Source organism: Saccoglossus kowalevskii, chromosome 4 (assembly GCF_978046115.1).
Source record: "Saccoglossus kowalevskii chromosome 4, keSacKowa6.1, whole genome shotgun sequence".
In the NCBI taxonomy this organism is placed as follows: Eukaryota; Metazoa; Hemichordata; class Enteropneusta; family Harrimaniidae; genus Saccoglossus; species Saccoglossus kowalevskii.
Window position 1 is genome coordinate 16,405,496 of NC_140644.1, and position 14,296 is coordinate 16,419,791.

Sequence of the window (14,296 nt, forward strand, 5' to 3'; positions counted from 1 at the left end):
AACAACAACATCGCGTGAATAAGAATTGCCCTCTGGAGTGTTTTCGGCTTTGTTATCGTAACCCGATAACATCTTGCATAGCACGAGCGACATCTTTACCGGCGGGATATATTATCCAACCAGGGACCGAATTACTGAAATAAACTGAAGGAAGTGAGTCGTGATTGGTTGCTGACCAACTGTTTTTATAAGCTTTCTGCTATTCAAGGTTTTTAGAAGATTACATTCAAACTTAAGGTAGAGATGCAGGTTCGTGGGCACTTGGGAGTGATTTTTTTTTCTATTTATTATCCAAACAGTCTTGGCTATAGACTGTTAAAATTTTGTAGAATTGTGAATAGTGGAACATACTCAAAAAACGATTTTAAAATATGGATAACAGGTGCAAACATTATCTCTTTAGAATGCTTAACAAGATTTAGCAAGGCTGTACATAAATAATAAGAAAGAAATGACGGGATCTCCATATTATGCACTATACTTAAGTTTTAACAAAACTATAATACATTTAAATTTGGAACTGTTACAGCCATTTTAATTATGAGTATTAGCAAACTTCTTAGTGAGTGAATTATTATGCAAATTAGCAATTATCTCAGAACTTTAAAAACAAATAGCTCCTAGACGCTTTGACCTTTTGTTTTGAAATTTTTACAAATGATTGACAAGGTGTTTATCTTCAATACGCCGTCAGGCATTGTTTTTGGTTGAACAGCGTTACAACAATCGTACAGACAACTAGCGTGAGTGTTAATTTATGCATAAACTTGAAGTAGTGAAATTTGAGCTGCTGCCCTGCAAAGTTGACAACTTGTAGACAGTTTTCAAGACGGTACTTTTTTCATAGTAAACAGATGTATCCATAAACCAATTTTGACAGGAAACAGAAGCATGGCTTAAAAGTAATTCTTTTTAAATCACTTTTGACCAAAAAAGCACATTTTTGTGCATATTTCAAACTACAGTGTTCATAAAAAAAATACAAAAAGCTTTCCGAAAATATATAGTTTTGTTGACAAGTGAGGCCATCTTGGTTTCCTAATTAACTAATTAAAATACCTGTCAGGTAAACTGCATCTCTACCTTAAACATCTGAAAGATACGAACGTTGCGGTTTTAGTCAACATGAAATATATATATGCTGGGTTTTTTTTCGGCGCATGTAAGCTACACGCAAAAAAAGCGCACCTCTTTATCAACAACAAATGAAATACGTATACGTTACGCGAGAGATTGTGTAATACGATATTATTGATTTCCCATGAACGCCACGAGATGTTAAAATGAACAGACTAGCATATTTTGCATTGTACATTGCCGTAATTGAGACAGATTTATCCATTTTTGATTCTCTATTCCTGGATTTTGAACAGCACGATACCATTCAAGATAGCGTGAAAATATACTGCATATATAGTATAGTCAGCAACCAAATGACATATTAATATAATTGTCTCTAAATTGATTTATTCCCCAAATCACTGTATCACTTTTTCTCACTTTATTATTGTACGTGTCAAATATCAAGATGCCAAAATTCATCAAATTAGAGTACTGCGATTGGTTAAACACTGACTGATTTTGAATATTTTCTTATTATATTACTTAGAGCACCACTTGCACACACATACAAAAAACGTATAGCAAATATGCATTTCACGAATCTCAATGCATAAATGTTATAGTAGATAAAATGGTTTTAATGCTTTTGTAAACATAATCTTCATGTAACAAACACAATGTAATAAGATCGAAGAGTACTGAGGTGGCATATAATAGTATCTTGTGATGTTGTGTTCCGAATCGCATATATTTCTTCCTTTTACTTGTTCGCAGTGACAGAGAGCCCCTAGGAGATATTGTTCCCTATACATTGCTGTTAAACCGTTTGCTGAATAGCTACGACATGAGACTGAGACCAAATGTTGCAGGTAAGATTACTGATACGTAGACTCTAAACCCATACAATGTTTATTAACTACAATAACTGTGATATAGATACGATGACAAGTAGATGTATGTGCATACATTTTGTATTGATACATTTGTTAATATTCAGCGGCACAGTATTAAAATAAAACATGTAAAAAACATTTCAAGGACTCGTTGTTAAGCGTTGCTAATCCAAAGTAATATTCCCAAATGAGATGTATATATAAGAAGTTCTGCGCACACAAGCAGCACATGACATAGTACCTTGCACTTGGCTAATGGATGTCAAATTTATATTCGTTATATTTTGCCTCAAGGTTTTTTTAACATTTCATCCTGCTCTGTATTATTTGTGGCATATATATTAGAAGCAGCAAATCCATTAACAGTGTACCGTTTGTTCCGGTTGCAGGCCCTCCTGTGCAAGTTGAGTGCGAAATATATGTGAATAGCTTTGACTCTATAAGTGAAACGACAATGGTAAGACAAGGATTCGATTTTCATAGGTTATTTACCTCATAAAATTGTGTTGAAATACTGGGAATGAGCATCAGATATCCACCGACGATGCAAAGTAAATGTTAGGGCTGTTTCTCTTTTTGTAAGAAGCGCCGTAGAGTCAACTACACAATCCAAAATAATGCTTCTTACGATTATACTATCACATGATGATAACGGAAATAAGAAACACATTGACGTCATTGGGACTGATTAGCGATTGCCTGCGGACTGGTGCAGATAGTTTTGTCATATACATGTAAACCATAATCTATAGGACATCTACTACCTCCATACTCAGGTATCCATGGCAACAATCCGGAACACCCGATTATTCACGTACACATGTGTGTGATATGTGTCACATTACCACTCCCCCTCTCTAATCACACCCACGAACTTTGCTATGTCGTTGCCAATGTTGAGAAACAGGATATGATTAAATTAATGTGCGTTTGCTCAATATTAAAACAAATGAATGTGGTAATTTTAATTCATTAACTTTCTGATCAATAGGACTTTGTCGCATCGCTGTTTCTACGTCAAAGATGGAATGACTCTCGTCTAATTTTCAACCACAATTCTAGCATCTCGTTGAATGTGATGACTTTATCTAATAACATATGGATTCCAGATATCTTTTTTGCCAACGAGAAAGAAGGCAGATTTCACCATGTGACTGTTGATAACAAATTACTGCGTATCTGGCCTCATGGCGAAGTCCTGTACGGCCTGAGGTAAGACCAACTGATTAGACATTCGCTAGACGAATACGGTACTGCAAATCATGTCATACATATTGCTACAAGCCCTACTGACTATTTGAAGAACGTTAGATATATCATGAATGAAATGGCACGTAAAGCTACAGGCAGATGCACACATTTACTCTGTCGGGAATCGCAAGGGCTCGAAAAGGCTCTTTAATAGAATAGGTTCATGAATACGACGTGTAACTAAACTTGCCACATACTGCCATTATACATTATATTTACGGCGTACACTTGGTGGATACGGCACATTATGCGAAGCATGACTGGATATGTAGCATTACCATTTACTGGCTCTGTAAATAATATGAATAATTTATACCTTCGGTACCTTGATTAAATTACAGTACATATGCTTGTCAGTTATCAAACTTTGTTGTTAACAAAGTCAATTTAAGTGCATTTTGCATCAATCATAATTTATGCATTTTGTAATTACTTCCCATAGACTAACACTGAAACTGTCGTGTGTTATGTACTTACAACGCTACCCATTGGACCAGCAACTGTGTAAAATGCAGATGCAAAGTTGTAAGTATTAAATGAGCGGTTCGTACAGATAGATCGTATAGTGGTGGGTAAGTTGTGGGAATAACTGTTAAGTACGTAGGCGACATGAGGTATGCAGCTCTGTTACTCACTAAGAACCCTGTTTTATTCACAATTAAAACTCGTTTATATAACATATATCGAAACAATTACGCAACAAAGAAGTACAAAGTAAAAATGGATTAGTGAGTGATCAGCTGTAAAGATTAAGGTTTGTGGCCAAAGATTAAGATTACCTGAGCTTAGGATTAATATTAACTCTGACATAAACATCGCTAAACTCAGCCATGTTAGATAAACAATGTAAAATGAATGAATTAAATGTCGACATCAAATTAAATTTGAACACACAAATAATGCCTTTTGTAATTCAATGCCAGACTTGATCGCCTCTCTACGGGCAGAATGATAGTTTAGTTCATAAGTCTTGCTTGGTCTGGGAATTAATAATACCGACAGTAATACACATACTTCTCGAACATATAAAGTTTTTGTGGGCATGGTCGTATTTATTTATTCACCTTCAATTTTTTAAACTGACTATCTATAACTATGTAAGTATTATTCGTAAGCATGACTTGTCGTTGTCAAGGGTTTGATTGTATAACTTGATGTCAGTCTCGATAATGGAAGTGATCTGGCTTTGTGGAAATAGATGGAACCAGTCAGAAATAGTTTCAGTCAAAGTTAGTTAGTGGGCGACATAGATACTTATTGTAACCTACTGTCACTATTGATTTGATGTGTGTTTACTCTAATGCGTTTCATAGAAACAATTGACCGAATACGCACTTAGCAACATTACGGTCGTTTATGATCGCCTATCTTTTATACGACAGTAAAACAACATACAGTACAAAACATTGCCAGGATAGAAAAAAACTGTATAACGTTTATAAAAAACATAGTTGGACTCTGGTGACCTTGCCCTTTGTTATATAATATAATTCTCTTTATCATAGTTTGTTTCAATATAAATATGCATTGTCATAATTAATTTTGAATACAAACAAGTTTTGGGGTTGAACCAACAGTGGGGAATCAGTCTACCGAATGTCCTTAAAAGATGTAAATATCTTACAAAAACATTGGTGCCTTATTTGTTTAATTATTTTAAGGAACATAATTTCCAGCTTTATTGAAAGTAATTGAGATATTTTAGAACAAAAACAAATGTCTCATTGCAAAAAAAGTGCTGCATTTAGATGTGAATAGATTCATAAAACATGCAAGATAGCAGAAAAATTTAGATGGCTTTAGTTCAAGTATTTTGTACAGGTGTCTGTCAAAAATGAATGATTCACTGAGACAAATATGAACTGCCTCATTGTGTGACTACTGTATTATATGAAAAGTAAAAAAAACACCCTTTATGAATAGCTATCATGTTGCAAGCTCTGCTTTGTATGCAAATCAACTTAAATAGTTGGTGTTCAGTGGAGGGAGAAGTCAACAGTACTGTTGCCTCCTGAGAAACTACACCTTCAAACACTGCAATCTCTGAAGTGCGTTTTAAAACTAGTATTATAAAAACTCTATCATTCTGTTCCAATAGCTGAAATAGCTGTCGAATGAACTGTTTGTCAAATACAGAATACATATATTTTAGAATATTTTTCTTTTTAAAATGTGGATGAAATGTTTTGCTTTTAATGTATTTTTTATGTATTGTTTTTGATTTGATAACTTTTGACTAAACAGATTTTCTATTAGCTTCAGATTTTGATCAAAGTTTGGCACCCAGTTCATAGCAGTGCTTATATTGATTTTCTGACATCTTGTTTTCTGTAAAGATTTTATTGGTAGGTTTGCAAATGTGTATCAGACTGTGCAATCTCTCCATGAGTTGGTTTTGAAACCCAGTATGGGATTCTGAGATACATTACCAAGGATATTATTACAAGATAAATCATTTGCTTCATTGAACACATACAACAATGCATATTTCCACTGAGATCAGTGACCTTTGATGTGTATCACCAGTGATCAGTCAAGTAGAAACAGTCAAAATATTTTATCAGATTTTCTCAATTTTTGCATGATATTTTCATACAGGACATCTGTTGTTCAAACTCAGGGAAGACTTTATACTAATGAATAAGGTGACCAAGTTTGATAAAGTTTAGAATAGAATTAGTAAAGTTATTATGCACACAATAACAATTATTAACGACGACGACAACAACAACGACGACGACGACGACAACGCCGGATTTTTTTCCCTTAATATACCTTTCCATCTTTGATGGTACGGGCAAGGTAATAAAAACAATAGCACTGATTCATTTCAGAATTGTTCTTACTTAATGTTTTAAAATTGTATTCAACTTTGGCTTTTTTGAATTACATTAAATATGCGGTTCTACTAAATTATTCATGAACATTTTAAAAAGAAAATCTATTGCAAGAATTTATATTGTCGCAAAGCACGACCCGTTACATGTCAGTTTAGAAGGCGAACAGACTTGATGTTCGACAACGTTGTGGCTACGAAAGAAAGCATTGTGATGAAGATCGTACTCTCCATTTTGTCGTACTTTAATTTGATGTGTTTATAATAATTATGTAAATGTTATTCAAATGGTATTCGATATTCGAGGAAATTGAATCCGTAATATTTACGTATTGCGTGAAAAAAGTGCGAGTATGCGAGTATATGTGAGCTTCATATTAGAATTATGAATAAGAATATAGCTGCAAGCAGCGATTACTGGCTTTCAAAACTATGCATGCGTTAGCACAGAATTTATGCAACATAGTTATGACATTACACTTCTGTAATATCTAGAGTAATGAAAACATATACTGTGATCCGTTTACTATATACTGTAGGCAAATTGATCACAATGTATGTTGATCTAGTCACAGCATGGTGAACTGATTACACTATATGAATTAAATGACCATATATGGTCATTGTACATGTTAGCAATTTCTCCTGTTCAATGCCTTCAATATAGCATTGGTTCCATGTTTGTACAGGCAATACTGCTTGAGATATTGGAGACATGCATATTTAATGAGTTCTTTGACCATATATGGTCATTGAACATGTTAGCATTTGTTTCTTGTTCAATGCCTTCAATATAGCAGTGATTCCATGTTTGTACTTGCAACAGTGTCCAAGATATTATGGATATGCATATTTAATGAGTTATATGACCATATATGGTCAACGAATATTTTGGTCAATTCTCTTGTCTATTGCCTTCAATATAACGTTTGTTCACAGGGACTTGGACAAACTTGTGTATTTTAATGAATTATTAAATAATAAAATGTTATATAACTTTTCTTTTACCCCCCCCTTCCCCGTATCGATTTCAAGTAATCACTGATCTTTATTTATACCACTCTTTCCGCGCTACGCGCTAATGTTATATGCAAATTTTAACGCGCGATGTAGACACATCCTATTATAGTAAAATATCTACAAGGGGGAGGGGGTAAAAGAAAAGTTATATAACATTTTATTATTTAATAATTCATTAAAATACACAAGTTTGTCCAACTCCCTGTGGTTGGTCCCATATGTTTGTACATGGAATAGTACTTGAGATATTAGAGACATGCGTATTTAATGAGTTCTATGACCATATATGGGCATCTAATATGTTAGTCACATCTCTTGTCGTATAACTTCAATATTACACTGGTTGCATATCCCTATCTGTAACAGTGCTTGAGATATTACGTTTATGCATATTTCATGAGGTTGCATGACAATACATGGTCATTTGATCTGATTATCACATCTCTTATCCCATAGCTTCAATATTGCACTGTTGCATGTACCTATCTGTAATAGTGCTTGAAATATTTCAAACATAATGTACAGGGCCCTCCCCCTTTCCCATGATGCTTTGCAGGATACAATAAAAAATGTGAAAAAACATTCTAAAATCATTTTCTAAAAAAATGCTCTTCGCTTGAGAAGCCGTTTGGAAAAATAATTACTATGGCACTTGATCTTTCAAACTTACGCAGGGTTAGTGTATTTGTCAAAAATTATGCAAATGAGATGCAAAACAAAATTTCCGAAAATTCTAGCAAAAAAAGTCACGCGACCGCTAAAGTTTTTTTTAATGAAATTTGTAGCCCTTGTCTCACTGCTGCTACCATACACAACTGGAAGCACTCAGACCCTCAGAAAGGTGTGCAATTCGGCAATGAAATTTCGCCTTTAAACCAAGATGGCGGCCGAATGACGTCACATATCGAAAATCGGAAACTTTGACGTTTAGAGAATTGCTCATTGATTATGTCTGTAAAGTATCAGGTCACGTGGTCCTTCGAGAAGAAGAGTTTTAAAAAAACGGCAGAATAAGAATAATAAACATTACAATAAGAAAAGGCTATCGATGCTGAAAAGCATCGAAAGCCTAAATATACTGGATATGCTACGTTGACAGGGACACATACTGCTGCTGTTGGTATACGTCTGGAATATATTTACTATACTACTTCTTCAAATTTCTACGTCTTTTTTCTTCATATTCATAACCACTATACACTGAAATGCATCACTTCACATAAAGATTGCTATAAATTAGGTTTTTCCAATGATGTGTCGCTTGCGCGTTTCGGTGTACAAGCTACGCGGAGCACGCACGTCGCTTCTGATTTGAAATACAATACAAGTAAGATTATCTGCTGACAGAATAACTCGGCACGTTCAAGATCAATTTTAAAATTTCAATTCAATTATATGCTCCTCGTGAGATATGGTGAAACAAAAGCGGGCCAATTTCTTTCATTTATTTTGCCACTGCAATGCGCCCTCTGTTGACGAATTGAGTCAAAACAAGGCATAAATTGTTTCACTCTGAAAAGTGCTTAAATAGAAAATGGTGTTTTCAAAAGGAAAGCGGGTCGTCTGGGAACCTTTCAAGAGACATGTTTTCCGCATAATATTATATATATATATCTGTATATCGGTACAATTATTTGACCCGGGAATACCAATGGACATTGCACATTATTATAATACAGTGCGTTGCAGTGTCGCGTTCTCATTGGTCGACCAGTAGCACATGCTTTCATACTATCAAATGGCAATACACAAATAGACGACTGGATAATTAGCAACATTTAATGTCTACATGTGTAAAATCGTTTAAGCAACAATTTAACACACTTGTTCACGTTGAAGAGCTGTTTTTTTTAACTGAGAATTAATAGATATATGATAATTGTGCTTTGGCATATTATTTGCTTGTGAGCGTCGTCTTCTTCGGACACTCTAACCACTCGGTAATTTTTTTTCAACATTTCGGGGTATTATAATTGAAATATAGACTCCACGCTGTACGTCACAACTTTCCAACAGGGCGCGGACGGAGATGTACGCTTAAATATTTGGTTCGACTGCGTTTCGACTATTATTGCGCAAAAACCGGTTCTTGCCCTTTTATAATGCAATAGACAGGGCGTCGTCATTTATTCCCTATGCAACATATCTAACTATGTCGCGCTAATGCGTCATATCTCGCGGTATGTGGTGACTTATCATTGTATCTCATACACGTGTGATGGTTTGTGTTCTGTGCATGTATTAACGTTTTTGGTGTTCCTCAAACGAAAACAGCCAAATATATCGCGGTATAATCTCGTTTGTTGTAGATAGTTATTCCAAGAAAGACTTGGTGTTCCATTGGAGTCCAAAAAACGCGATTGATATCAACCCGGATGTCTATCAGTTACCAGAATTTTCCATTAGAGATATACACGCTAACGAGTGCACAGGACAACTTAGAAACCCACCAGGTAAAACAAAACGATTACCTGTATACTTGTTCTTGTTTTATTTGTACGAACTGACGGATGGTATCATAACATTGGCTTACGGGTGTGTGGGGAAAGGAAATTGTGTTAGTGATTATCAGGTTGTGGAATCTTTCATACAGGTAATAGTACTGCCTTGTACTTATACTAGTATATGATTCGCCAATTAAATACTACAGCGTAGCGCTCGCCACTGCAAGTGTGATGTGTCGTAAAGTAATATATATGGAGGCTAACGTCGGAGTAGCGCACTGGATTGTGATACCGTTGTTATAATATGAAGACGGCCATTTAGTAGACAGACTGGACATCTTATCTAATTCACCAGCGAATATTTTAATTACTCCCACTAAATTTGAATAATTGTTTCATGCAGATTTACATTCCTGTATACAAACGGTGTTTGTATTGAATCGCCAAGTGGCATATCATTTACTGCAGAGTTATATTCCAACCTGTTTACTGGTAATCCTGTCTTGGATCTCTTTTTGGATTAACGTGGAAGCAGCGCCCGCTAGAGTTAGTTTGTGCATTACAACTGTACTCACCATGGCAACGCAGAATTCAGGTGTACAGACATCCCTGCCTAAAGTATCTTATATCAAGGTATGCATTTGTTTTCATGTACAATATTTGTTAAGACAATTCAAGCCGAATTTAATTAATACTACACATCTGAGCATCTTACATAGTGCAATGCATTATGGGAAATAACCTCTTTGCTTAGCTATAATGTGTTGGCACAATTTCTCACAACAAGACAACATACATACTGCCTGTAAGAAGACAATGGTGTACATAATAAGCTACACATTATAAGATTTGCATGTAGGTCATGAAGGATTTTCCATAACATTCAGTTACATCCAGGTGATGATTAACCCACTTTCATTTCCCATTTGTTATTGTTGCTTAAGGCGGGGGCGTCGTCACCTACACATGCGCCAGGAGATGGTCATGGCGTGTCATTGTTTACAAACAAGCCATTGCGTTCTTACCGTGTGTTGTTATTATCGCTTAGAACTCAATTCTCGCGCGTGCGCAGGTGACGACCCTCCCGCTTTAATACATTTCGATGTAAAACATTTGACAATATATTTTGAATTAATCACTTATTGTAAGCTAGTTGTTCGCCGTACTTATTATGATAATTATATATATTAAAATTTTATGATATACTATCACAAGCACTTAATGACGTAAGGAGTCCATGGCTTAATTGTCTCTGGCTACATTTTCTCTTTATATTATACGTGTGATATATTTTGTGATAGGCAATTGACGTCTGGATGGCAGTATGTCTCATCTTTGTCTTCGCTGCTCTATTGGAGTTTGCTGGTGTCAACTATGTGTTGATGGAAGGCACGTTCCGACTCAGACGTCAAGCTACACAGAGGAGACGAAGAAACATGCAGGTACTGACTGACATTACAAATAGTTAAACATAAAACTTTTGATTGAATGCGCCTTAGATTCACAGCCGAATATATATGAGTATAAATATCTGCGTCTGCCAAATATCTGATAGCATCCACCGGAACGGCGATTGTTGGGACGCGTGAGTCCCATGCGCTATTGTCAACAGGTGTAAACAGCTTGTTTTGCAGATAATCCGAACTCGCACTTTACGTTGATCAACGATATTGAGTACATGCCGCTTTTATTGAAGGGCGGTAGTCGTCGCGCCACGCATGCGCGATATATATGGGTCACATATAAACAAAAATGGCGACTTTGACTGTTGCGCAGACCAACGAGTACAAACTGAGACGTTACCAAGCTTTAATTAGGTATTTTTTTTAGATTATTGGAGCTGTCGATGGAGTCACCGGCGGAATTAATGCAAGTCGCGCCAAGGTCAAGGCTCATACTTTGGATTTTCATTTAAAGAGCGTATTGAATTATGGGAAAATCAATGTTCATCAACACAAATGTCGGACATGCGCAGCGCGACGACCACCACCATTTAAACAATAAAGAAGTCACGTTTATCTGCCAGCGTCATATTCCCTAATAAATGCAGTTTCGTTTCAGGAACGACGCCAACCGAAAAAAGCAGAACATTCCCCGGGTAGACACCGACGCAGATCGCAAACTAACACCACCCTGACAGCTATTGAACGGTGCCTAGCGGAATTTGCAAACTCCGGTCTTGGAGATATGCAAACATCGTCCTACGAAGAAATTCTTACTGACCAACTCGCCAAGGCAAAACGTATAGACCGTGTCTCCAGGATTGCATTCCCTCTCAGTTTTTTCATCTTCAATGTCGTTTATTGGGTTGGTTATCTGTTGTTATGAACGAGATAACACTGTCGTAACATTGTCAAGTAACATGAGTTACTTATCACAGATTCTGAAAACATATTACCCTGTGTTCACATATAAATATTTGATTCACTAAAACGCCTATATCGCATTTTGTTTTTTAAGGATGGAGAGAGACGGAGGATTTGTTCAAGCTCGCCATAGTTTTTCACTTTGCTACCTGCAGAAAATGCCGGTTAACGTTTTTTAAAATGGCAATTATATTACGTTTGCACAAATTTGATGTGATCTGTTTAACTGATGATACTTTTTATGCTATCGGAGTATGTTCCATGTTGTTCTTTCATATTTGTTTGCCTGTTTTTAGTCTTTGTTGCGTAGTTACTAAGTTGACTGTTTAATATACACGACAGGGTCACCATTAAATGTTGGGAAATCACTCAACTAACAGTGCATGAACTGGTGAATAAGATTCGAAAAACATTGTATTGTAATATCACAATCGCTTGTAAACATGTTATATGAATGAAGAACACTGCACTGAGTATGTAGTCATAAGAAGAACGAGAGGGGAAGTTTCTAGGTTTCACGGAGTCCACTTTACAAATGTATACTTTATAATATATTTGAGTGACTGTACGTGCACATTGTTTTATGCTTTAATGGTTCAGTTTGATCGATGTTTCGTACATTATCCAAGCATCCGAAATACATGGTATGTCGCCCTAACTTACTCTTAATAATGTGTTGTGTTTTAAATTTAAAATAAATTTGCAATCGTTTTATATTGTCTGTCTATTCATCTTCTCCTTCACAATTAATGAATTCAGAGTATGTTCAAATTCTAGCATTCTGATAGAGTGTATCTATAACGACATCACACCTAATTTACATAAAATATCGAGACATCGTCGGAATCAGGATTGTGAACATAAACGAGTTTTTTGAAAAAAAAAGAGTGAACCTTATTTTCGCATAATTATTTCAGTTGATTGGTAAAATTTGATTGATGGTCTATATGGTGAAACCGAGTTTCTTAGACTCTGACGAAGTATTGTACCAACCCAGTTGTGTAAACTATGTGCTAGGCAAATCGTTTGGTTCGATAGTGCAGAATACAGGAACTTATGATTTACATTACGTTTGAAACATTAATTGTAAATTGGATTTTCTAATATGGTATGACGGAGATAGCGCAACTGCTTCGCGAGAGCTCTTTAAAAGCAAAACACAATCCAAATTGTTGTTGCCATTCAATTGTCTCATATAAGATCAGTATCATCTCGTTCATTGTACAAATGCTATGGTTACATAGATCAGTGGAACAGTGATGGCGGTAGAGATTAGAAAACTCTTTGAGGGACAAAACAAGTCTCGCTCTCCGTGAGATTTCGACGGTCATTTGCATTTAAGTTATAATACGATTTATATATGCATTAGTAATCGTTGGCACTGACAACCAATCACTGCGTTCAGTTCTTATGAGCTTAGCTAATTACTTTTCGAAGAAAAAAAGAATTCAAGGAAGTTCATAGAGTTAACAAATTGTTTAAATTGCACACATTCGTGACCAAATATGTCTTGTTTCAAAATTGGTAATGCATGTCACTTATATTGTTGGAAGCGATAATTACCATGAAATGTACACCAGTCACCACGATGAAACCGGGAGCACGATTCATGTGTTAACATTTATAAAAAAAAAACTAAGTCATGTGAACAGCTGACCCGCCAAACATTTATGATCAGCCTCTACAGCAAAAATAAGATTTCGCCACATCGAGGGCGCTCTGACATTTCCAAAAAAGATCTGCAAATGTGTTTCCAGTGCAATTGACAAAAAACACGTTCGCAACCCATATACTTACAGTATCAATAATGAAAAAGTCTCTAATAGGCTTCTGTAGGTTAACGACCTCGGTATCTTCATGTGCTGTGCTGAAAATTAAACAACGATAATTTGTTGAGTTACGTAATATAAAAACAATATTTTGTTGGTGGTTGACAGAGGTCTCAGTGACACGCGGCTGGGCTTGCGTGAAGAGTTTAAGTACAGGCATGAGTGTTGTCCATCACGGGCGTAACTTTTATGGATGTATATTTGCTCCTTACGTTCACCTACTAAAAGAACAACACATGGGCCGGTAGTTGTACGCCCCTTTATACTCTGAGTTCATAACCCATATTGAAATAAAGCATGTCTGGCAAGTGGAAATATTTTTTTAGCTGTTAAGGTTGCAGGTAGACCCCCTTCTATCGTTTCAAAAAGAGTGATACGGTGATTTATTTCAAATATTGACTATTCTTTCAATTTGTATGTAAACTTATTCAATATCTCAACAACCATCGTCCGAATCGTACGGTTTCGCTAAAGTCGGCCATTCATAACCGGCCCACGAAAGCGCTTTCTTTTGAAGGTCAGTAAGCTCGTTTACAGAGCAAGAAACTAGCAGCACGTTGATTTCTATTTTCTACTATTTCAAATTTACCAAGTA

At 35.8% G+C, this 14,296-nt stretch overlaps 1 protein-coding gene across 1 annotated transcript in view; it reads left to right on the forward strand.

Moving 5' to 3' along the window:
• The window catches only part of LOC100367377 (glycine receptor subunit alpha-2-like), a 41,948-nt gene extending 29,362 nt beyond the window's left edge, over window positions 1-12,586 (forward strand). Inside the window, exons 5-12 of the mRNA XM_006819647.2 lie at window positions 1,837-1,931; window positions 2,345-2,412; window positions 2,947-3,167; window positions 3,649-3,731; window positions 9,372-9,515; window positions 9,910-10,139; window positions 10,808-10,948; window positions 11,568-12,586. Of these exons, the coding sequence (XP_006819710.2) occupies window positions 1,837-1,931; window positions 2,345-2,412; window positions 2,947-3,167; window positions 3,649-3,731; window positions 9,372-9,515; window positions 9,910-10,139; window positions 10,808-10,948; window positions 11,568-11,834 (1,249 nt within the window). The 3' untranslated portion in view covers window positions 11,835-12,586. The remainder of the gene's footprint in view (window positions 1-1,836; window positions 1,932-2,344; window positions 2,413-2,946; window positions 3,168-3,648; window positions 3,732-9,371; window positions 9,516-9,909; window positions 10,140-10,807; window positions 10,949-11,567) is intronic.
• Window positions 12,587-14,296: the final 1,710 nt, after the last annotated feature.